This window comes from Bombyx mori, chromosome 19 (assembly GCF_030269925.1).
Source record: "Bombyx mori chromosome 19, ASM3026992v2".
Classification (NCBI taxonomy): Eukaryota; Metazoa; Arthropoda; class Insecta; order Lepidoptera; family Bombycidae; genus Bombyx; species Bombyx mori.
In genome coordinates this window covers 9,221,351-9,247,840 of record NC_085125.1, presented here as the reverse complement: position 1 = coordinate 9,247,840, position 26,490 = coordinate 9,221,351, and the positions used below count along the sequence as shown (strand labels likewise).

General features: G+C 45.8%; 2 protein-coding genes across 7 annotated transcripts in view; one reads left to right on the top strand and one right to left on the bottom strand.

Annotated features, from left to right (window-relative positions):
- The window catches only part of LOC101735585 (semaphorin-1A), a 502,867-nt gene that overhangs the window by 185,205 nt on the left and 291,172 nt on the right, over window positions 1–26,490 (bottom strand). The window lies entirely within an intron of this gene.
- LOC101735446 (uncharacterized) lies at window positions 21,317–22,689 on the top strand. Its single transcript, XM_004922342.4, has one exon. The coding sequence runs from the start codon at window positions 21,450–21,452 to the stop codon at window positions 22,605–22,607; it is 1,158 nt and encodes a 385-aa protein (XP_004922399.1). The 5' UTR covers window positions 21,317–21,449; the 3' UTR covers window positions 22,608–22,689.

Sequence of the window (26,490 nt, the reverse complement as noted above, 5' to 3'; positions counted from 1 at the left end):
TGGGAACTTATTGTGGTAGTAGTACACTTCGTTCACGGTTGTTTGTATAAGAGTTGTGTATGGCGCAAACGAATGCTCTGAGATCGTGGTCAATGAATGATAAAAAAATATGTTATTTTTTGTAAGTTATTACAAAGTTAAGTCGTACACTGTGTGCATTACTAATAAAAATCTTACGTTACGGACGTTTTTTCCCGGTTAGGGTACCCCTCCGCATCGTCCCATAAGGAACTTCGTTCCAAAAAAACTTTAAAATAGAAACGAACGATACAAAAAAAAATACGCATATTCAGAACGGTTACGGAATTAGGAATAATGAATGGATCTCACTGGAAGAGGCATGCCGTTTGCGACGTCAGAATAAATGCGGCCATTATCTTTGTGAGTTATCGGTGGGCGGCGATTGGGAGGGAGTGTTTACTCAAAGCATTTGCCTGATTAGTTTTTCTATCCGTAATGCAAACTGTATGAGTTGCTAAGTAATTGTAACTATCAATGCTCGGAGTAGCGTTCTCTCGGCGTACAACACTTCTCATTTCTTTTACAAATTTTATGACAGACGGGTTTACAAGCTCATAATTCTAAGGTATTAAGTGGTACCGAAAATATTATAACATTAATTCCTGGTAAATAAGGTGGGTATCTTGAGACATGAAGTATGAATTGTATAATAATTATTCCAATTACAATATTTAATGATTTCATCTATATATTAATACGTCAAGCAAAAACTTTGTATCCCTTTTTACGAAAATTGCGCGGATGAAGGAGTATGAAATTTTCCACACTTATAGAGAAAATACAGAAGTTTTTTTTTTTTTTTTTTTTATTGCCCTTGTAGGCAGACGAGCATACGGCCCACCTGATGGTGAGTGGTTACCGTCGCCCATGGACTTCAGCAATGCCAGGGGCAGAGCCAAGCCGCTGCCTACCGAAACCTAAGAAGTGTACAATGCTAATATTTTTTTAAAGTAATTCATAAAAGATACATTAAATCAATAAAGAAAACATTACACACACTACATACCATGTATTTGACGCACACACCCATGCATATTATTGTCAAACTTTTGTTCTTGACGTCTGTGGTCAAATTGAGAATAGATTAAATATTGTTTGTCTTTATTAATATTTTTTTATAGAGTAGCCTTGGCGAAATTTGTGATTAGAAGTATAAAATACAATCATAACAGTGTACAAACTTACAATTCCAATTAATTATAGTCGAATTTCGACTACTGCGGGACCTCTACTTTTTATTATTCGATGTGTTATTTACTTTAATGTGAAGGTCGTTCGTGCTAATGATTTAAATACGCATTGCATTAGAAAATATTCTACCTAGTGGATTTGAATGCCGGAATAGTCTATTACAAAAAAAAAAAATGTATTTACACAAACATTTTCATATTTAATGAAAAAACAGCTTTACTTTTTTTGTACATCTTTGCATGCTATTACACTTAATTAAGTCGATAAATCTTCTTTGCGCTCGCAATGTAAGTTGTACTTTTCAGTTTATAAATTTTAAATGATTTCATTGAAATAGAAGATAAACACAGATACTTCATAAGCATCAATGCAACACAAAATAAATCCTCGAAATTCCAATTTGAAATGACTAATGAATAATAATGATAGTGAATTATCAATAATTAATGACTAATGAATAATCATGTTCAATTACATAATTGTTCGAATTTGATTACATTATTCGGAACGTTGTGAATGTATTAGTGTGGTTTTTTTTTGTTTTTATACCGTCTATTTTAGTTAACAGTAGCCATCAAATAGCTGCTTTGAATTCGTTGAATGATTCAAACAAAACTGAATTAGTTGCTGAAAGCTGAATTAGTTGTTCGAATTTATACTGTTCCCTTATTTCGTACTGAATTCACAGAGCTTCGGTTCATAAATCAAACTTAAATATTAATTGGAGTTGAGCTAAACGGAATAAATAAGCAGCTTTAATTACGACTATTCACGGCGAGTCTTAATATTATATAGGAACATTTCCAACACATACCATAGTTCTGTTATTATTAACGTGTTAATATTATTTAAGACGGATCATGATAAATATAGACCATACCGATCTTTGTGGATGTTAAAATGAAATGTTCTACCCTCATTTATACAGAATAAATAAAGAGAAATAAAAGTGTCTCATACGTTTCTTTAATATCGTTTTCACAAAATTTACATATCCAGAACTCTTCGGAGTTGCTTGGATAGGCGATTTTGCAAGTCAATATTGCAGCCAAATATATTACTCGAGAACATCGGCTTTTCAAGATATTGAACTATTCAATGGGCACCGAAAAGCATAAATTTTCAACGCTTAACCAAAAATAATGAATTATTGGGTCAATTCAAAATTTTATCGCGGTAAACAAATTGTAAGGGCTCATGTTAAATCACGGTAATAAATAAAAACTATTACCATTTTATAACGAGTATTACGATAATAATGTTGGCCAATATATCAAGTCGTTAAAATTGTCATATCAGAATATACTTCAATATCGCGGTTATAATCATGAAATATTATTGAACGTGGGGTGTCCAACCGAAAACAATTTTTCGGCTTCGATTCAGGGATGCCAGTAATTAAAAGAACCTTCAATTAAATGTTCCACAGCTTGAGCCAAGGAACCATATATTTAACTTGTTTTCCTTTTGTAATTCAAGTGTTCCTCTATAAATACCGACTTCGGAACGAAGACTTCATCATCGTATTGAGAATGAACCGCGTAAATCGATAGCTTGTAACAAAATGACGACAACAACCGTGGAATATCGATAAAAATAAATGGAGCCGCCCAGCATCAGACGCGATATGTCGGGATTAAGCAGAGCACATCAATAAGTAGCTTTCAAAATTCAGCGCACACCGGGACGCGAAAGAAACGAGAAAAAATTGAAAGGAGACTCAAATATGTCGTCTGAATATTAAAAAGCAAAATACTGAATAATGCAGTCGGCGAGCAGCGAATGATATAAGAGCTGTAAGACGATTGTCGGGGCTATTTGCAAGCCATTAGTGCTGATAAAACGTAACAAAATTTGGCGCAGTAACGAAATGTGTTTACGACGCTATCGACGTTCGAAAAGTACTTTAGATACTTTCATGTGTGTCATATAACATATTTTTTTGCCTCATAACTTGCTTCGTACTTGCGGTTAGACATTCTGAAACAGTATATTGGGAATTGATTTGATATTATATTCGTATTAAAGATTAACTTAGAACATTTGTAGGCAGGCATTTGTGGGCAGCGGCTTGGTTCTGCCCCTGGCATTGCTGAAGTCTATGGGCGACGGTAACCAGTCAACCATCAGGTGGGCCGTATGCTCGTCTGCCTACAAAGGCAATAATAAAAAAAACATTGAATACGTTTTTATTTCTTTGAAATTTTCACTCACTCTCTGTTTCATTGAAATCTCTTGGCAAATTAGAGTCTGTAAGTAGAATTTATGTATATCCGACTTATTCTTTTTTATTTGAGGTCAGTTAAAAATAATTGTGTTTAGAGTATGTAATACGCATTTAGCATCTTGCTACTGACAGTTACATATTCCACGTCTACTTTTAAATTATAAGATGTAATAGTGAAAGAGCCCTCAAAAAAAAAAAGGCTGCAATATTAACTGATCGGGGTTTAAGTGGTGGTAAAGTAAGTGGATAAAAAGAAATAACAATCTTAGAAGAAATCTAAAAAGTAATTTGTAGCTAACTTAAAATAATCTTATACATTAATTAATGTGCAACAATTCCAGTCACATTTGTAGTTACGTTGAGACCCAGCTGATCCGGCAATCAACCCGAAATGCGATTTTGTCGGACAAATTTTTGGAATTCTTATGAAAAACTGTTGTTTGGTAAATAAAGAAAAAGCCATATAGCAGTACGTAGGGAATACCTATCACATAGGAGAATATACTATGAAGTCTCAATGTACCTGAAGAATTATTTCTGAAAATGCACTCACTGTCCTCAAGTAATTGGTTCCAGGAAACCATGGCGACGATTGGTACGTTCATAAAACGGGATTGCATTATCTTTATTAGGTGTAGAGCATTGCTTGTGAGAAGTCCATTACAAATCGATAATTTTAGGAGCTTACTCCATATCCTACTAGCATAATAAAGAAAGTTGGATTGATGGATGTCTGTTTCTCTTTCACACAAAAAGTACTCTACAGATTTTAATAAAACCTCACACCGTAATACCCTCTTATAACATCATTATAGCAGACACGTTATTAGGCACCTCAAGCACCGGTCATCGTTCCCGTCGAACCCGTCGCTTGCGACGAAGAGCTCGACGAGTAAATTAACCCACAGACACAGTCCAGTGAGTTTCTCGACGGATCTTCCCAGTGTGTCGCGTTTCCGATCCGGTAGTAGATTTTGCAAAGCACTCCTTTGCTAGAGGGTTAGCGTTAGCCACGTTATCAGGACTGAGCCCCGTGAGCTCACCTACTCGTCCTGCGAATCTAATAAAGCCCTCCAGATTACTAGAATAGGTAGGAAAAACACGTATGGCACTCGGGGACTACCGCGGTAAAGCTATTGCATAGCATTTTTTTTTATCAACTTATGCAATTATAATTAGACAATAATAATTTAATATGAAAACAATAATAGTATATTTATAAACTCTATATTTATAAACATTAACTATCCCGTTCACACTCATAAGCTAGACCCCGCGAGACCCCACACAACGTGGTCTCGCCTTGTCGCGGCGGTGGGGCTTAAGTGTGCACCCCGATACCGTGGAGCAGCATTGTCTGCAGAGGGGTGCCGCGAACTAAGAAGACTGCACACGGTGTTCCCTTTTCCTACCTTTGCTGGACAAAGGGTGCGTGAAGCGGGAGAAGGCTCCCTTCTGGAGACCTTTTGGAGGCTAGGCCATGTCCCCGGCAGCTCTTTGACTGCTAAAGGGGAAGGCCCTCCAGAGGAGGGTACCGGTACGCCGGCGTGGCCACGTCGTGGTCAGACGTGTGGGTCTGTCAGTAATGGTAGACCCCACGTGGATGAGAAGTGAACCGGAGGGCACTCCCTTCCGGTCGCTGGTTGCCATGTCCCCGGCTGCCTCTTGGCGGCTACAGGGGAAGGCCCTCCAGAGGGGGGTACCGGTTTACCGGCGTGGCTTCGTAGAAGCATACCGTAATCCCTACCGAGTAGGGGACGGGGGCCGCTGCCTAGCAGGGGCCGCGAGGATGTGTACCTCTATAAAAAATGCCCTAATCTTAAGCTTGTGACGTGCCCGGTGATGAGATGAGTGGCTGGAGGGAGTCCAGTCGTAAGGGCCGTCCCAGGGGACCGACCCCTGGTTAAATAACAAAGGACCAAAAAATGATGGCAAACTTAAAAATAAAATTACCCCAGGAGGGTACCACCCTAGGTGGAGAATCCCTCCGTGCTCCCACCTCGGTGGGAGCATGCTGCCCCGCGTATTCTGGGGGGGGCAAAGCATGCCACGATGAAGGGGGCTGTGCGACGGGCAGCGGAAAACCCGTCGAACCGAGGTGTGACAGCGCTGGCTCGACGCGCTCTGCGCTCGTCAGCGAAGGCGAGGTGGCTGGTCCGAAAGGGACAACCGCCAAGAAGATTAGGCGGAAGAGGAAGTCTTGGCGAGCTTCCTCTCGTGAGGGGGTAGGGGAGCCAGCGTCATCCTCTGGCGCAGATGCCCCGCCGGAAAAGGTGTTGGTAATCTCCGATGCAGCCTCTGCTGCGGAGGAGATGCCGCCCCCTAGAGGGAGACCCGCCCGGAAAAGGGGCGCGCCGTCACCGGCGCCATCATCAGTGTCAATGTCTGTCGCCTCGTTGGATGGGCAGACGACAGAGGAGGAAGAGAGCGGCCTTCAGGATCCTGCCATGGTCATAGACAGGGCCATGAAGACCGTGAAATCATACGCGGCCAATGGCACCAAGACCAAAGCCGCTGGTCGTAAACTGCGAGAAGTGGTCTCGCAGGTCTCGAAAGTTCTGCCATCAGTTGCTTCTGCCAATGACCAGGTGGTACAGCTGATGGCGGAGAATTCGAGACTTCGAGCACAGCTCCAAGCTCGGCAACGGCCCGATGATGGAGCAGCGACGTCCTGGGTCGCTGGAGCCCCTCGGAGCTCCCGTCTCCCGGCGCTGACTGGTGATCAGTGGCCTGTGCTGCCACCACCGCGTGCGGCACAGGAGCGTCTGCGTCTCCCGTCACCGCGCTCTAGAGAGACGACCGCCGCCGCGCGGCAGCAAGCACTCGCGGGGCCACGGATGCTGGCTCCGCCAGAACCGAAGACCTTCAGCCTGGACGAGGTCATCAACCGCACCGTCCAGGCTGTAGTAGAAAAGCTGGGCGGGAGGCTAGCGGCTCTCGAGGCGAGAGTGACTGTTTCGGCCGACGTTAGGCAACCGGCGGTGACGGGTGCTTTGGCCACCCGTTCCGCTCCCGTACGGGCTCCGGCCACCAGGTCGGGCCCGGGACGGGATCGAACTAAGCGAGGGGGCGGCGCTAACGCGAAGCCTCCATCACAAGCACCCCAGTCCCGTCCGCTGCCTCCGCCCCCGTCAGACATGGACGAGGGGTGGAACGTGGTGGCCCGGCGGGGTGCCAAAAAGGCCTCACTGGCAGCTCCCCAAATGGGTAGAGCGCCAGTGGCCATGGCGGTTCAGGCTGCACCCCAACAGGGTCGAGCACCTGTAGCCGCCAAGAAAAACAAAAAAACAAAAAAAGGGAAGAAGTCGTCGCGGGCGCCGCGATCAGCGGCAGTGGTTCTAACTTTACTGCCTGCCGCTGAGGCCAAGGGCATCACATATAATGATGTGATGGCCCGGGCGCGTGAAGCAGTCAACCTGGACGAGATTGGGGCGGAGGAGGGCCTCCGCAGCAGGCAGACGGCCAATGGGGCCAAGCTGTTAGAGTGTCCCGGTGCCGATAGTCCCGGCATCGCGGAGCGTCTGGCGGTGAAGCTCCGTATGGTCTTGCCTGAGGAGGAGGTGCGGGTGCACAGGCCGGTAAAAATGGCGGAATTAAGAGTGACCGGCCTGGACGACTGCACCACCAGGGATGAGGTGAGAGCGGCCGTCGCTACCCAGGGTAACTGTGCACCGGAGAATGTAACCGTGGGTGAGCTGCGCCGTGGTTATAACGGGGCCAGCTCAGTGTGGGTGCGTTGCCCGTTGGAGACGGCTGCCTCCCTGGCTGCTCCTCCGCCCGGGGGACCGTCGGGGAATCCAGGCAGGCTGCGCGTGGGCTGGATAGCGGCCCACGTGCGCCTGCTTGAACCACGCGCCCGGCGATGCCTCCGGTGCTTTAGCACCGGACACGGTCTCGCCAGGTGCACTAGCTCGGTTGACCGCAGCGGTCTGTGTTTCCGCTGCGGCCAGCCGGGCCATAAAGCGGCGTCCTGCGCGGCCGCCCCGCACTGCGCTCTGTGCGCTGCGGCCGGGCGCGGGGCTAACCACCGGGCGGGAGGAAAGGCGTGCCTCCCGTCCGGTGATAACACCGAACGCAACCGGCACCGGAAGTCAGAAGCACCGAACGCAACCGGCACCGGAAGCGCCGGCAGAGGAGAAAGTTGGCCAGAGGAGCACTGGCCAACGCTGTAATCCCCGCTGCGGCACCGGTGCCGGAGGGTGGGGGCAGCGGTGAAGGGGAGAGAGCGATGGATGTGGTCCAACAGTAATGGACCGCACCTATCGCTTCCTCCAAGGAAACCTGAACCACTCCGCCAGAGCTCAGGACATGCTGTCTCAGAGTATGGCGGAGTGGTCTATAGATGTGGCTGTGGTCGCCGAGCCATATTTCGTTCCCCCGGCAAATGATTGCTGGTTCGGGGACGATGGAGGCCTGGCGGCCATAGCCATAAGAAGAGACGCGGCGATCCCCCCCCTGGCGATGGTGACCAGGGGCCAAGGGTTCGTCGCGGTGCAGTTGGAAGGGACCGTCGTGATCGGGGCGTACTTCTCTCCGAACAGGCCTACTGTCGAGTTCGGGCATTTCCTGGGCGGGATCGGGGCGATTGCTCGCCGCCTCGCTCCCCGTCCGGTGATTCTCGCGGGGGATCTCAATGCGAAGTCTGTCGCATGGGGCTCCCCCCGCTCGGACGCTCGTGGTAGGCTATTGGAGAGGTGGGCGAACGCGGCCGGCCTCTGTTTGTTGAATAGAGGTTCGGTTGCGACGTGCGTGCGGTGGCAGGGCGAGTCTATTGTGGACGTTACGTTCGCAAGCCCGGCCATCGCACGCCGTATCCGCGACTGGAGAGTTTTGGAGGGGGCGGAGACACTGTCAGATCACCGATATATTCGGTTTGATCTCTCCGCCCGCTCCACAGTCGCGGACGTCCACGGGGACCACCCCCGTGGTGCGTCCCGGTCATTCCCCAAGTGGGCACTGAAGCGCCTGAATAAGGAGCTCCTGATGGAAGCCTCTACGGTGGCGGCGTGGGCGCCCATGCGTCCACACCCGGTCGAGGTCGAGGGAGAGGCAGGGTGGTTCCGGGACACGATGCGTCGCATCTGTGATGCGTCGATGCCCCGGATCGGCCCTCGACTTCCTAATCGCCAGGCGTACTGGTGGTCGCCCGAAATTGCGCAACTCCGCGTGGAGTGCGTTCGGGCGAGGCGCGAGTGCGCCAGGCATCGCCGCCGCCGCCTGCCGCGGCGCAACGATCCGATTGCGTTCGCGGCAGCAGAGGCCCGGCTGCACGGCGCATTCCGCGTCGCGCAGAGGGCATTGCAGCTGGCCATCAGAAGAGCCAAGAACCAACACATGGAGGGTCTCTTGGAGACGCTGGATGAGGATCCGTGGGGGCGGCCCTATCATATGGTGCGCAATAAAATGCGCCCATGGGCCCCCCGATCACGGAGCGTCTCCAGCCTCAGCAGCTGCGGGACATCGTCTCGGTGCTTTTCCCGCAGGAGCGGGAGGGATTTGTCGCTCCCGCTATGGACGCGCCGCCGGACTACGACGGCGAAGTCCCTGCTGAGGTGCCCCATATAACGGGGGCGGAGCTCCGTGTGGCCGTTCGCAAAATGTGCGCAAAGGACACTGCACCCGGCCCGGATGGCGTCCATGGCCGGGTTTGGGCCTTGGCTCTTAGTGCCCTAGGGGACCGACTCTTGAGACTTTACAACTCCTGCCTCGAGTCGGGACGGTTTCCTTCATCGTGGAGGACGGGCAGACTCGTGCTGTTGAGAAAGGAGGGGCGCCCGGCGGATACTGCCGCCGGGTACCGTCCCATCGTGTTGCTGGATGAGGTGGGCAAGCTGCTGGAACGCATTCTGGCAGCCCGCATCATCCAGCATCTGGTCGGGGTGGGACCCGATCTGTCGGCGGAGCAGTATGGCTCCCGAGAGGGCCGCTCAACGGTAGACGCGATCCTTCGCGTGCGGGCCCTCTCGGAGGAGGCCGTCTCCAGGGGTGGGGTGGCTTTGGCGGTGTCGCTCGATATCGCCAATGCGTTTAACACCCTGCCCTGGTCCGTGATAGGGGGGGCGCTGGAACGACATAGAGTGCCCCCCTACCTTCGCCGGCTGGTGGGTTCCTACTTAGAGGACAGATCGGTCACGTGTACCGGACATGGTGGGATCCTGCACCGGTTCCCGGTCGTGCGCGGTGTTCCACAGGGGTCGGTGCTCGGCCCCCTTTTGTGGAATATCGGGTATGACTGGGTGCTGAGAGGTGCCCTCCTCCCGGGCCTGAGCGTAATATGTTACGCGGACGACACGTTGGTAGTGGCCCGGGGGGGGAGTTTTGCTGAGTCTGCCCGTCTTGCTACGGCTGGGGTGGCGCATGTCGTCGGCAAAATTAGGAGATTGGGCCTCGACGTGGCGCTCAGTAAATCCGAGGCCATGTGGTTCCACAGGCCCCGGAGAGTGCCACCTGTCGATGCCCATATCGTGGTTGGAGGCGTCCGTATCGGGGTCGGGGTGCAGTTGAAGTACCTCGGCCTCATTCTGGACAGTCGTTGGACCTTCCGTGCTCACTTTCAGAACCTGGTCCCTCGTTTGTTGGGGGTGGCCGGCGCGCTAAGCCGGCTTCTGCCCAACGTCGGGGGGCCTGACCAGGTGACGCGCCGTCTCTATACGGGGGTGGTGCGATCAATGGCCCTATACGGGGCGCCCGTGTGGGGCCAGTCCCTGGCCGTGGGGGTGGCGAAGCTGCTGCAACGGCCGCAACGCACCATCGCGGTCAGGGTCATCCGTGGTTATCGCACCATCTCCTTTGAGGCGGCGTGTGTACTGGCTGGGACGCCGCCTTGGGTTCTGGAAGCGGAGGCGCTCGCCGCTGACTATAGGTGGCGGGCTGAACTTCGTGCCCGGGGCGTGGCGCGTCCCAGCCCCAGTGTGGTCAGAGCACGGAGGGCCCAATCTCGGCGGTCCGTGCTGGAGTCATGGTCCAGACGGCTGGCTGATCCTTCGGCTGGTCGTAGGACCGTCGAGGCGATTCGCCCGGTCCTTGTGGATTGGGTGAATCGTGACAGAGGACGCCTCACTTTCCGGCTTACGCAGGTGCTCACTGGGCATGGTTGTTTCGGTGAGTTCCTGCACCGGATCACAGCCGAGCCGACGGCAGAGTGCCACCATTGTGGTTGCGACTTGGACACGGCAGAGCATACGCTCGTCGCCTGCCCCGCATGGGAGGGGTGGCGCCGTGTCCTCGTCGCAAAAATAGGAACCGACTTGTCGTTGCCGAGTGTTGTGGCATCGATGCTCGGCGACGACGAGTCGTGGAAGGCGATGCTCGACTTCTGCGAGTGCACCATCTCGCAGAAGGAGGCGGCGGGGCGCGTGAGAGACGCACAATCCCGCCGCCGTCGAGCGGGGGCCAGGGAGGCGGATGTCGCCCAAGCCCTGGCCCTCTAAGTGTTTCGGGTCCCCCTCACATGTCGGTCTGGGGACCGGCGAGGGGGGCCTAAGAAGACGACGTGCAAGCTGCTCTGCACGCGTTTTACGCAAGAGCATCCGGGTGATGGAAGGCCGGCTATCCTCGACCCACGCTGGTTCTGGCCCAGCGGGGTATTCCGTAGGGTAACCCACTCTAACCGGCGCCATCTAGGCGGGCTTCGGACAGTCTGCCGACCGAGAGGGCTGGTGGTCGTGGCGCCGACGACCGCCAGTCCGGCGTCCCGAGGGGGAGGGTGATGGGAGAGATGTGCTCCGCACTAAACGCTTCACTTTCCCCCCTTTGCCTTGTCATGAGTTCTGTCTCATGCGAGGTTTGGACGTTGGTTGTTGAGCGACAGGAGGTTTTAGTCAGTTCGACTCTGACATACCCCGCCCAGTATCCCCAGAAAAGGGCGGAAGTCCGGCGATTTCCTCCTGACCAAAAAAAAAAAAAAAAGACCCCGCGAGAGAGAAATGAGCAGACTTTTCATGATGCGCATGCAGTGCGACGTCACGCCACCGCGTCGCACGCTTATTCACAAACACTACACAAGCGCAACTTATGAATGTGTTGAACGCGAGCTACATGGTAGGCGGAGTGGGGGTGTTAGCTTTTATTTTCGTTACGGTATTTCTTGATTTGGTCGCCGCGCTCAAAGTCCGTGATAAAAGCTATGCAATAGCTTAAAAAAACATACACACACACACACACACACACGTTATAAAATATTACGATTAACGTACGACAGATGGCGTGCGAGTGGTTCAAAGAAATAAATGTTTTTCATAGAATCAGCAATAGTCATAACGAAACGTGTGTGGGCTTCGGTAGTTTATGTTATGTAATAATATTGTATTAAAACCCTTTTTTTAACATTTAATACTTTAATACTTACTCTGTTAAGATAGATAAAATTGTCTCAAAACTTTAATAAATAAAGTACAGACCAAGAGCCTCCTTTTTGGTGCTAATGTACAGTAACAGATTTGTAGCAAGTAAAACACACGATGTGGTCATTACAAGGGATAATCCTGGGATAAGTGTGACGTAACGCCGGTCGCCCTTAGACAATTCGACAGATTCCCCGTTTTAAGATAGACATTTATCACAATCACGAAATGGTTATGTACATCCTATTGTGTTTGTTTCATGCCCTCAAAGGCAGGCAAGCTTATGGCCGGAAGAAAGGCATGTTATGACTGCAGGAAATATCAGAGAAGGGTATTTATTCCAGCATCAGAATGCCTGGTTCGTATTCGTTTATTTATGGATCCTCCCGATCCATTAACGGTGTTTTTAGGTACCTCAAGCACCGATCACGGTCCTCGCGGCGAGTAAATTAACCCATAGACACAGCCCGCTAAGTTTCTCGCCGGATCTTCTCAGTGGATCGCGTTTCCGATCCGGTGGTAGATTCTGCGAAGCACTGCTCTTGCTCGGGCCAGTGTTAGCAACACCTCCGGTTTGAGCCCCGAGAACTGACCTACACGCTAAGGTAACGCTGATATACCCTATCAAGTCTATCAGCATAGGTAGGAAAGAAAAAAAAAGTAGTATAGTAGGGAAGAATTTTGTTGCCGAATTTGGTAAAAGTAGATACGAGATCATCTCAAATATTTTAATTCACTCTTAATGGAACGTGCGGTGCGTAACTTGTGGAGTACTGTTATAGCACTGTAATTGAAGTGTTGTAGTAAACACTTTAAGCGCGCTAACCATGTTAAAACGTAACATTATTATATACAAGTTGCGAAAAATAATATTCAAGCAGACAGTCCTTTTTTTATTGCTTAGATGGGTGGACGAGCTTACAGCCCACCTGGTGTTAAGTGGTTACTGGAGCCCATAGATATCCACAACGTAAATGCGCCACCCACCTTGAGATATAAGTTCTAAGGTCTCAAGTATAGTTACAACGGCTGCCCCACCCTTCAAACCGAAACGCATTACTGCTTCACGGCAGAAATAGGCAGGGTGACAGAACAAAAACAGTTACGCTGTAGAAAAAGATCTTCTGCTGCCGTATGTCTTATAGATTTCTCTTCACATATCGAAGGGTTCTAAACGATTAAGAATTTCGCCAATTTCAAAAGACCCATAAAGTTCTATTTTCTATTAATGCATAAAATATTGCATAAATTCGAGCGAATTTACAAACTGGAAGGAATTTTTTACATCCCATCACAAACGAGCCATTAAGACAAAAATAGACCTTGGAATTTTCATCTAGCAAATGCAATTTTCGACAATAAAGTGCACACGGTCCATTACTGCTCGTAAGTGGTGGCAGTAAACACCCCGCGGGGTGCTATTATACTAGTTTATATTCACACTTAAGGTTTATTGAAAGCCTTCTGGTCTGATACTGCATTTTTAAACGTTCGAAGCAAATGGGCGGCGAGGGCCCCAGATATTTATAGTTTCTCGTTTTCTAAGCAGTAGCTGAAGTCTATTTTACATTGTTTCCTTTACCTGTAATTTTAGTTAGAATAGTTTGTTTGTAATAAGACATAATAGTCCCGCAGTAGTCGAAATTCGACTATAATTAATTGAAATTATAAGTTTGAATATTAATAGTGTTCTATTGTCAAAGATTAATAGAGTGAACTAGCGGCTATAGCAATTAATTAAAACGTAAATAATACTTGAAAACATTGTGTTTACTTGTATATGAAAAAATATAATTCAGAATGACACCGCACATCAAAAGTAAAAAAACATAATTCAAATTCAAATGCAGTGCATCATAGATAAGTATACGTGGACAGCATCACGACCTTCCAACACCTTCTCTATTATGCTTTTATAATCACAGATTTCGCTAAGACTACACTAGACAAATAATATTAAAGATTGCAAATATTAAGCTATTCTCAATTTGACGACATACCTTAAGCAATAACAAAAGTTTGACAATAAACAAAGAACATAATATATGTTATTATTTGTGTGTGTCAAATACATGGTAGTGCGTGTAATGTTTTTTTATTGATTTAATGTATTTATAACTGATAATTTAAAAAAAAATATCATTCTGCAGGCCTTCTCTATATTCTCTATAAGCGTGTTATTTTTCACACTCCTCCGTCCGCGAAATTTTCTTAAAAAGGTGTATGAAGTTTTTGCTTCACGTATGCAGGCCCTTCACAAGGTGGACCAATGATTGCTGGATGTAGGCAGGGTAGGGTCGGTCGTTGTAGTGAGGCTTCGCGGAGGTCTATGTCCAGCAGTCGTCTCTGGGCTGAAAGATAGATTTTGAGATCCCCTTGGTGATGTTTTGGCCGTTTTATTGTACAATTGAGATAGTTCTAAGATGGGTAACGAGTTTGCGTTTTGATGTCTATGATATTCTTTTCTAAGCAGTACCTTAGAATCACGCGTTCGACGCCACTTCAACGAGTTTGACTTCGAAGTGGTATCCGAAGATGGGCGTAATTTTTGTTGCAATCCAGTAATTTTTTAATGCCAAATCATCTTTCAATTAGTGTGCCTATCGATAATTTCAAGTCTACTTCTTTACGTTGCTCACTAAAGTTAGGTCCGAGTTAGACTAGACTTAATTATACAAATGACTGATTCGACAGCATTGAAATCTATCCTAAGTCCTATCAAATTCACACGCCCCTCGCATATTATGGTCCATTAAATTTACTAACAATTATTCGGGACATTCCCGATGGACTTTTACATGTCATTAGGTTTTTACGGGACAACGCTTTTAAATAGATTTGTTGATGAATCATGTGTTAGTAAATTTACTATTTAGTGCCATTATATACTATTTTAAGGAATAGATCTATTGTTGACTGACGACCAAAATAACTCAGTCTACGCTAAAGTATTTCCAATTTTAAAGACCGTGTTTAAAGCACAAGTTCAAATAAAATATTTTTGTTGAATTCAATGTGGTATTTTTTTTTTTGGTTTTCGCGCCTAGTAGATGTAAAACGACTTTTACGGTTTAATCACGCGTCTCTTACTGTAGTTATATTATTTCAGACATTTGTAATAATTTACAGTTTTCGTGGCCACAAAAGATCGACTAAGATGTTATTCGTCGTCATTAGAATTTTGTGCTAGCTACGATCTATTTTTCTATAAAAAAAATTCTAAATTTTAAGTTTAATTTCACACAGAACGAACTAAAACTGACTGATGACTTGGGTTTTCGTCTTCACGATAGCGATATCCTCGCGAATGGAAATTATGGAAATAATTTGATTTGATGACAACAAAAAACGCCAGATTAAACCGTAAAAGTAATTTTAATTGAATTCAGTGTGGTTTTACCGATTGCAAACATTAGTGACAGAGAGTGGGAGATTGGAATATAACTATCCTCTATTTAATTACTTCTTGGATGGTGAGCAGAGAATCCTAAGTAGATAATGAGCTTTATACAGATCATGCTGAGAAAGCTGTCGCTCTTCGTAAGGGATGGGATTGAAATATTAATTGGGTTAAAATGACGGATATTTTTATTGTCTTTAGTATAAGTTTGACCCAAGTTCATCAATAGAAGTCGCAAACTGAATTGTTCTACCTTTTTTTTTTCGGGCCGGGGGCCGAAAATCCTACGAGGTCCCCGGGGCCTAGGGGTCGCGCGGGGTATGTGGGACTTGACGATCTGCAGGGTGTTGGGAGCAGACCGCGGGCCCAAGGAATTTTAGGGCCCTACCGAACTAAACGACTCCTCTGCACTGTTACACCCGACGTCCGATCTCCGTCCGAGGTCAGAACCCGGTCAGAACGCAACTCAACCGCAAGGTATACTCAATTTTCCAAAATGCGCATGGAACGCATGACGGCAGAAGTAAATGGACTGTTTAAACTGATAGAGCTTAAATGTCCGGAGTAGTCCAGACATTTTATTTGTTTGTACCTTAATTTTTATATGATCCCGTAGGCACATATAATTTTATTACGCAACTTTCGTTATGTTACGACCTTGTTTTATAGTGGTGGAACCATCTGTGTACACCCATAAACTTTACAGTTCGGTCGATATCGTTTCCTATGGACTATAGAGAACGGGTATCTCCAAAGGGTTCATCCCTTTGTGTGTGTATATAGCCACGCCGCTAACTTCTAAATTATTTTAGATCTGATTTCCGTGTCCGACCCATTCATATTTGTATGTCTATTTCATGTTCATTTCAAATAATGAGCTAGTGATTATATCAAAGTAAATAAGTTCGTCTGAAAATTAGTGTTGCTTTCTTCTTCACTAGCGAATTTATTAAGGTAAGCAACAGCCTATTTCTGCCGTGAAGCAGTAATGCGTTTCGGTTTGAAGGGTGGGGTAGCCGTTGTAACTATACTTGAGACCTTATAACTTGTATTTCAAGGTGGGTGGCGCATTTACGTTGTGGATGTCTATGGGCTCCAGTAACTACTTGACACCAGGTGGGCTGTGAGCTCGTCCACCCATCCAAGCAATAAAAAAAAAAAAAAAAACTATTTGAATAGTGAGTGTTCCTTTAATATATAAATGAATAGTTGTTTTTTTTCTCCCTACCTATGCTGATAGCCTTGAGAGGCCATTTCAGCTTTTCCTTGACGTGAAGGTGAGTTCACGGGGCTCACGGGGCTCTAGCCGGGTGTTGCTAACACTGGCCCTAGCAAGAGCATTGCTTCGCAGAATCTACCACCGTATCGGAAATGCGACCCATTGAGAAGCTCCGGTGAGAAACTCAGCGGGCTGTGTCTATTGGTTAATTAACTGGTCTAGCCCTTGAGGTACCTAAAAGCACCGTTAATGGATCGGGACGATCCGTAATGACGTGTTTAGGGCGACATTGACTGTTTACCATTGGGTCCACAGGATCGGGTATGGAATAGTTGTATAATATATCAGGAACTTTTATCCGTATCTTTATCTGTTGTGAACCTATGACACCGAAAACGCAATTACGTCATTGTCACGTGAAGGTGTGAGTGCCGAGTGTGTGTAAAAGCGATTACTGGAAGACAACTATCGGACGACAATTAAACTCCGAACTTTGGCTATTGCTTCCGTTTTCCCTTTATATTCCTAGTTGCTTGGACTTAGATTTGTTGTTTTGTATTATATAAGGACCGGACGGATTATTTACGGATATTATATTAGTGGCACCTTAAATATTTGCGCATAGTGCCATAAAAATGAAATGCGCGAATCGTTTTTAAACGTGTTTTTTTTTTTACATATAGCTTAAATTTTGTTTTGAAACACCAGTTCTCAGGAAGTGGAAGAGTAATTTTCAAATTAAAGTAGGTACTTCTACGAATTCGAGTAAGCTTAACATTGTAATCAGCTTTATGAAATCTCCATTCTATTTATAATAACTAAGGGGAAATTAATCTGATAATGAATAATATAATTATTAATAAATTTAATTATTTGGGAAATTAATCTATTTCATTATTCATTGTCAGCTTATTATTCATTATCAGATTAAAATTTAAAATTAAATAATTATATTATTCATTATCAGATTAATTTCCCCTTAAACAAAAATCAAAGGTTTACAAGTCAAGGTTTACAGGTATCAAAGTTTACAACAAGATTCAATTCATCAATCAAGCTATTCGCAAAAGGAAGAATCGGAGGTTTATTTTTACTATTTCTACTATTGTCTGAGTGACGGTGATCAGGATATCGCTTTTCGTTGGCCGAAGACGATCATGTTACTTTTCATTGAAAGTCCCATCAAGCGCATACTCTTGTATCAAAAATACTAGCAATAATTATTTTCTACTGGTAGTAGAATGTATTGCAATCCCACATGGGTAGGTAATCTTTGCTGCGAATTATTATTCAATAGTAATATAAATAATATAAAGATCAACCAGCAATTGTTTCCGGTTATATTTTCCAAGTATTTTCCTGTAGATAATACGTAGCAAAAGAGACAGTATGAAGCAAAGCGCAACTATAAATTTTCAGAGACATGTAAGCTAAGAGACGGCTGGTCCGTTTAATTATCCGCATTCCGGGTGGACAAATTGTTCGGTGGACCTCGTTCCCGGATATTAATTTCAATACATTGTCTTTACCCGGGAAGCTGCAGCGATTATTTTGAGAGTGGCCGAAACGTTGCTGTCTGAGAGAAAATATTGGATACAAAATTCTTAGGTTTATCGAATTATCTTTATCATCGCTGCGATTTAAATATTTATATCACCGAAATCTCATCAACAACGCAATGAAGTGCCAAAAATAAAACCACTATTTTATTATTCATTAGTGTTCCTGATAGCGGCTCAATGTTTTATGTACTTATCAATTGGTATTAAGACGTTAATATTCGCGCTTCAAGCAAGGTAAGCTGAAGCATATATCGAATTAACTTTATCATCGCTGTGATTTAAATATTTATATCACCAAAGTCTCATCAACAACGCGAATAAGTGCCCAAAAATAAAACCACTATTTTATTATTCATTAGTGGTCCTGATAGCGGCTCAATGTTTTATGTACTTATCAATTGGTATTAAGACGTTAATATTCGCGCTTCAAGCAAGGTAAGCTGAAACATATACCAGCCTTACGAGCCCGTTACAGTCGGATCGGCGTACTGACAAACGATCCTTGGGACTCACGGTGTACGCGAAATCGTGAACTCCAGCAAGCCATACGACCCCGTCGAGATATGTTTTAGATAAAGATTATTTATACAGTGTCTTATTTTACAAATCCAATTTCCGTGTGAATACACGGGCCGGTTGTAAATAACGCAGACAAAGCTTCGCCTGAATCGGGCGTTGTTCGTTCGATACATTATGCAGACCACGCTTCGTTGCGCCGAGCAATGAGCTTTGTAAATACGCACGCTGAACGATGCTCTTTGTAGTTTATTAATCTTTTTAGTGAAACGTAATTGTTTCATTTGAGTTAGTAAATGAAGGTTATCGAGAAGGTTATAAGAACGATCGTCATCATCAGCCTTCCACGGTGAAGGAATAACGTAGTGTAATAAAAATTAAAACCCGCAAAATTATAATTTGCGTAATTACTGGTGGTAGGACCTCTTGTGAGTCCACGCGGGTAGGTACCACCGCCCTGCCTATTTCTGCCGTGAAGCAGTAATCCGTTTCGGTTTGAAGGGCGGGGCAGCCGCTGTAACTATACTTGAGACTTTAGAGCTTATATCTCAAGGTGGGTGGCGCATTTACGTTGTAGATGTCTATGGGCTCCAGTAACCACTTAATACCAGGTGGGCTGTGAGCTCGACCACCCATATAAGCAATAAAAAAAGCTTGTATCTATTCACTACTGGAGGCCTCTCTCATAGTCCACCACAATGAACGATCCTTCGCCTTCCGCATCCAATCTTTCCCAGCATATCGCCGCAAGTCATTGGCCCACCGGGCAGGGGGGCGCCCCACGCTGCGCGTAGCGGTACGTGGTCTCCAGTCACAAATATATTAAGTACTAGCTGTATCCGTCCGCTTCGCTGGGCATTTAAAATTAACATTATTATTTCTCACCCCCACAAGTATTTTCATCATTAACGCCCCCGCAACTGGTGTAGCGAGTCTAACACTCATACAAATATTAGCCTATCCATTAAGTACATGTATCTTCTACATGGGTACCAAGTTTCAAGTCAATCGGATGCACGGTCCAGTAGTTATAACGGAACATCCGTAATAACCACGGTAGATTTATATATTAGTATAGATTAAGAACGTGCAACCAAATAGCCAAGCACGTGAATTTGAGTTTATTTACGTTATATTAAGACATAATACACGTTTAGTTCACAAAGAAAATAGTCAAACAAAAGAAATTAATGAATAAACTAAATTATTGGTTAGCGTCTAAGAAAACATTTTGGTTCCAGCAAACAAAGCTAATTCATTTATTTCACCCCGACGGCCGTTAGCGTTATCGGATACACGTTTTCGGCTCCATTAATTTCGAAAAATCTATCGATATCTTAACTCTGTGCCATCTGATGTTCCACCCTAGCGATATAAAAAAAAAACACACGACGTGACGCCGAATTCTTATCCGAACAAAAAAATAATGCGGATAAGTTCTTGTAGCATCGTTGCGGCGGGCGCTATAACAACCCGCAAAACAAGACCGTGCACTTCTTATCGTGACAGTCGAAAGGCACTTTTTCATTTTCCTTTTTGTTCCGGGCCGGTCGCGTTTTTTGCTAGTGCACGGCTGTCTCTGAGGGCGCCCGGCATAGTGGAAAAGTCACGTGATTTAGAGACGACAAAAATGCTATATTCGTAATGTTACATGTGTGAACGTTACTTGTGGGTTTGCGTGACATATTTTCTTAGTGTCGAGGATGATAAATGGGTAGATAAATCACAAAGAAAGCGAAATTTTCTTTTTAAAAGTTTTATTTCTACGTATTCGAAGAACTTTTGTGTTTATTTCTGACACAGAGTCATTTATTTCGTTTATATATTTGCCTAACTCAATTTACTTCGATGACAAAGTGGGTAAATTTCATGTATAGACGGAATGGTTCGGTATTTTTTTTATTTTAGCATATTTTATTACGTATTTTAGAATATTTATTTTAATAGTTTTCCTTTACGTTTCATAATTATGTTCATCTATTTGTGTTCAGTGAGCGTAGTACGGTTAAAAATTTGAAAAGCTATGCGAAATTTTACAAGAGTTTGCCAATTAATATTTTTGGTTTTTGTGTAGTGTGGTCTTTCTTAAATCATAATCCTGTACACTAAATATAGATTAATTTTAGTCAAGTCAATGTATACAAATACCAACGTGCCAACGAGTTTTTTGTTTCATCGTGAATGGCTTTTGCTCAGGTTTTTTTAATTGCCCTTGTTGGCAGATAAGCATACGATCCTCACAGGTTACCGTCGCTCATGGGCGTTAGCAATGGTAATGGCAGAGCTCAGCCGCTGCCTAAAATGTATCATGTTATATAATTTCTTTCAGGCATCGTACATACAACATTTTTCAAATACCTACATCAAGTCTTACATAGCGTCGTGCTCGTTAAACTCAAGCACTGTTTGCATTTACATTTACCAAGTACCATTTAAGAGGGTGAATATGAAAGAAAAAAAAAAGACTCTTTGAAAGGGTGGTGTACCAAAAACTCTAATTTCCGCCGGCGCCACACCTAAAGTGCTTTCCGATTCAAGTTCGGTCGTTCGCCCTTAATGACAATGCCTTCATAAGTTGAAAGTTAGAATATTCATGAAGTTTCAATTAAAAATATTTTTTTACAAGGACAAAAGGACTAACAGATTTGAGTGACTGAAATTTTTGCCAGGCATTAAACGAATATATGCAACTTCTTACTTGTCAGCTGTTATATATTTATCTACGAGTATATTAGTTACCACAGAAATTTTCAAACTAAATAGGTATAACAGTGATATAAATCTCTTTAATCAAATTTGATATTATTAAAAAAAACCGCGGAATTGTCCCGGTTTGTCAAAAATTTGTCACGCAATATCGAATGTAATCATCGATCCACGTTGATATTGTTATTTTACCAGTAATAAATAATAAGAGATTTCTTGTTTGCAAAATTCAATTCGAGACCTTTACTAGGAATATATTCTGACCATGTATCGTAATGCATACCAACGAGGGATGCTGACCATATTTTTTAGCGTCGGTTCTAAGCCTTTGGAAATATGGGACACACATACTCAAGACGGTTATATTACACGGTTTTTAGATCAAGACATAAAGTCTATGGTATTAGAAATACTCGGAACTAATGTAAGTACAACGTACATGACGTGCCCTAAAGGAAAAACTGTTTTAGGAATAACTATGCCTTTTCTAGTCATGATAGTCAAGAACTTGAAAAAGTACTTTAGTTTTGAAGTTACCATCCTTGATGAGACTGGAACACGAAGACGATTTCGTGTTTCAAACTTCCAAAGTACTACGCAGATTTTACCACTGTGCACCGTTATGCCAATAGGACTATCAGAAGGCTGGAATCAAATACAATTTAATTTAGCAGAATTCACCAGACGAGCTTACAACAAGCAATTTGTGGAAGTGCAAAAACTCAAAATTAATGCAAATATTCGGCTCAGGAGGATTTACTTTACTGAACGACTCGTACCAGAGGATCAATTACCACCAGAATATAAGTTGTATTTTCCTTTAGCAAAATCAGCTAAAGCAAAGAAAGGATCAGTAGAGCATGTTAAGGAAAACGTTAAACCATCTACATCCTTGCAAATTGCTGTAGAAACACCAATTGAAGAGAAGAAGGGTAGCAAAGTTGACATAACCAAACAAGGTTCTAAGGCTTCATTACGTTCTCTCAGGAAATCTACGTCGCATGAGGTGAGAATATCACAAGAAAAGATTCAGGAGGTTCCTGAAGAAAATGTATCTGTTTCAAAACACTCTTCAGAACGAACTGAGTCGCAAACGGTAGTTAAAAGTGGAACAGATGTATTTGATAAGCACGAAGCCAGTATAACAGGGAATGAAAATATAAATAATGAAAAATCAAGTGATAATGTGGAAATTACGGAAATCATGCCAAAAAAGTCAGAAGAATCGAATCAGGAACGTGTTGAGGTAACAGAGGAAACACAGGCTACTGAGGAAACGCAAGTAACCGAGGAAATACAAGTAGCTGAGGAAACACAAGTAACTGAGGAAATACAAGTAGCTGAGGAAACACAAGTAACTGAGGAAACACAGGTTGCCGATGCAGCCACAGATAGTACTGCTCCACCAGATGTTGTTCAATAGGTAGTTTAATTATTATATGAGTGTTGGATTAGTGAATAATATTTATTAATAGGTTTTCGAAATAAAATAATATTATAATAAATACTTGCTAAATTTTTTTTAATAGTATTTTTGCATTAGCTAGAAACGGTATGACAAAATTTCAAACACATGAATATTCGATTTAGGACAGTGATAAGACTATTATAAAAATATTGATTTCGTTAAATATACGACGAGTATGCACTATAACTTAGACGCAGCTTCGTTCTTGTTCATGTAGAGAAAATAACCTATTTATCTACATCAGGAATAGTGTTATTTTCAATGAAAGGTGTGCGTGCAAAAAATCATGATGAACGATTTAGTAGTAAGGACCTGAAAGGGTAATAAGTAAATTCACTTGCACTTTAATACTTTGGTTAGAATAACAAGAAAACTTACCTTTTTACAGGATTCCGATAGAGGCACCCGTCACGCGCGGACGTGCTCATCGACCACTCGATCGCCCGGCCTTTGTTCGCCCGGCTTTTGTTAGCCCGGCCATTGTTCGCGCGGCCTGTGTTCGTGGTACATCTGCCGACTAAGTGCTCTTCCTGGAAGTTTTTATTTGTTTTGTTTCCTTTTGTTATTTCTGTGTTCGTGGTACATCTGCCGACAAACTGTCTTCCTGGAAGTGTTTAATTGTTTTGTTTCTTTTTGTAATTTCCGTTTTGTTGTGATTTTTCTTTGTCCTGCAGTAATCGTGCCGCATCGCCACCTGTGTTCAATAGAACCGCTCAGGTCCGAGAATTTGGGGCCTCGCCGCAAGGCGAGTGTTTTCTAAGACCCAGGGTAGCCCCACCTGGGCACGTAGACATCATGGACGCTGTATTTGCGGAATTTCTCCGGCTTCGCTACCCAAAGCTCACTTCCGAGTTTCAGGCCTTCAAGGCCGATCACACTGCGAGCCCTCTCGTGGACTCCACCGAGCTCGCTGCTCCTGCGTCGCCTGTACCTGCGTGCAAAGCTTCTGCATCGAGCACCGCAGCCTCCGTCGTGCCTGCCGTTCCCGCGTCGCCTATACTGGCGAGTAAAACTGCTGCGTCGTCCGCCGTGGTCACCGTTCCAGCAGCGCGATCATCCGCGGCCTCCGTCGCGCCGTCCAAAACACCTACTCGTAGGTCACCTGCGCCCGCCTCCTCGTCCTCCGACTCTGACTCGGAGATGGAGGTCGACCTCGCTCCCGCCTCATCGACGGATGGATTCACCCTAGTGCAAAAGGGTAAGAAGCGTGCCGCGGAGTCTCGAGCTCCCGCGGCCGCTAAAATTAGCAAAGCCGCGAACGCGTCGCGCCCCCGCCCTCAGACTCCCGTTGCGCCTCCAGCCCGTGCCACTCCGTCGCCGCGTCCGGTGGCACAAAATAAAGCCCAGACCCCTCCCCCGGTAATCCTTCAAGAGAAGGCAGCTTGGGAACGAGTTTCCCTGGCCCTTAAGGCCAAAAATATCAATTTTACGAATGCCCGTAACCTCGCGAACGGCATTCAAATTAAGGTTCGAACATCCGACGACCATAGGGCCCTCTCTTCTTACCTCCGTAAGGAGCGTATAAGTTTCCACACATATACGCTCCAGGAGGAGCGCGAACTCCGTGCCGTTATACGTGGCATCCCTAAAGAGTTGGATGCCGAGCTCGTCAAGGCCGACCTTCTCGAACAAGGCCTACCGGTTAACTCCGTACACCGCATGCACACAGGCCGCGGAAGGGAGCCATATAATATGGTTCTCGTCGCCCTCCAGCCTACCCCCGAGGGTAAGCAAATATTCAACATCCGAACGGTCTGTAGCCTTTCCGGAATCGCAGTCGAAACCCCACACAAGAAAGGCACACCTAGCCAGTGCCATAACTGCCAATTATACGGGCATTCTTCCCGTAACTGTCACGCGCGCCCCCGATGCGTCAAGTGCTTAGGCGATCACGCCACGGCCCTATGCACTCGCGATCAAATAACCGCGACAGAACCGCCTAGCTGCGTCCTGTGTCGAACACAGGGTCACCCCGCAAATTACCGCGGATGCCCCCGAGCCCCGAAAATAAATCGCCGCGTCGCCCGCCAAAACCGCCTCCGAGCTTCCGGCCCAGACATCAAAGCCTCGGCACCCTCTGTGTCGCAGGCTAAGCCAGCGTTCGTTCCGGCGCCGGTGCCCAGTGTCTCGGCCTGGGCGAAACCGCTGCCGTACATGAACACGGCTACAACTCCCTCCTCCGCGATTCGTCCCGCCCCCGCGACTCGTCCCTCTCCCGCGACTTGCCCTCCGACCGCGTCCGACAATCTCGCTTTAGCGATCGACTTCTTTCAGTCGATCAACTTTGAGCGCGTTAACGCTTTGGGCGACGCCATTCGCTCTGCCTCCACTGCACAACACTTTATCGCCGTTGTGCAAGAATACGCCGACGTATACGCGTCATTAAATACGTACGTCCTCCCCTCACTCCGCCGGTAATCAATGGCGTATATAAGTAGAATAAAGCCCCTATCCGTAACGATAGGATTTTTTAACGCTTACGGTCTCGCAAATCAGCGTGATCAGGTTTCTGACTTTTTGCGTGACCATCAAATTGATATCTTTTTAGTGCAGGAGACCCTACTTAAGCCCGCGCGCCGTGACCCTAAAATCGCGAACTATAACATGGTCAGGAACGACAGGCTCTCTGCTCGTGGTGGTGGTACCGTCATTTACTATAGAAGAGCCCTGCATTGCGTCCCACTCGATCCTCCCGCGCTCGCTAATATCGAAGCATCAGTGTGCCGAATCTCACTGACGGGACACGCGCCGATCGTTATCGCGTCCGTTTATCTTCCACCGGATAAGATCGTTCTAAGCAGTGATATCGAGGCGCTGCTCGGCATGGGGAGCTCTGTCATTCTGGCGGGCGACCTAAATTGTAAACACATTAGGTGGAACTCACACACCACAACCCCGAATGGCAGGCGGCTTGACGCGTTAGTCGATAATCTCGCCTTCGATATCGTCGCTCCGCTAATCCCGACTCACTACCCGCTAAATATCGCGCATCGCCCGGATATACTCGACATAGCGTTATTAAAAAACGTAACTCTGCGCTTACACTCGATCGAAGTAGTTTCAGAGTTAGATTCAGACCACCGTCCCGTCGTTATGAAGCTCGGTCGCGCTCCCGATTCCGTTCCCGTCACGAGGACTGTGGTGGATTGGCACACGCTGGGCATCAGCCTGGCTGAATCTGATCCACCATCGCTACCGTTTAGCCCGGACTCTACCCCGTCTCCTCAGGATACCGCTGAAGCCATAGACATCTTAACGTCACACATCACCTCGACATTAGATAGGTCATCGAAACAAGTTGTAGCGGAGGACTTCCTTCACCGCTTCAAATTGTCCGACGATATTAGGGAACTCCTTAGAGCTAAGAACGCCTCGATACGCGCCTACGACAGGTATCCTACCGCGGAAAATCGTATTCGAATGCGTGCCCTACAACGCGACGTAAAGTCTCGCATCGCCGAAGTCCGAGATGCCAGATGGTCTGATTTCTTAGAAGAACTCGCGCCCTCCCAAAGGTCTTACTACCGCTTAGCTCGTACTCTCAAATCGGATACGGTAGTAACTATGCCCCCCCTCGTAGGCCCCTCAGGCCGACTCACGGCGTTCGATGATGACGAAAAAGCAGAGCTGCTGGCCGATACATTGCAAACCCAGTGCACGCCCAGCACTCAATCCGTGGACCCTGTGCATGTAGAATTAGTAGACAGTGAGGTAGAACGCAGAGCCTCCTTGCCACCCTCTGATGTGTTACCACCCGTCACCCCGATGGAAGTTAAAGACTTGATCAAAGACCTACGTCCTCGCAAGGCTCCCGGTTCCGACGGTATATCCAACCGCG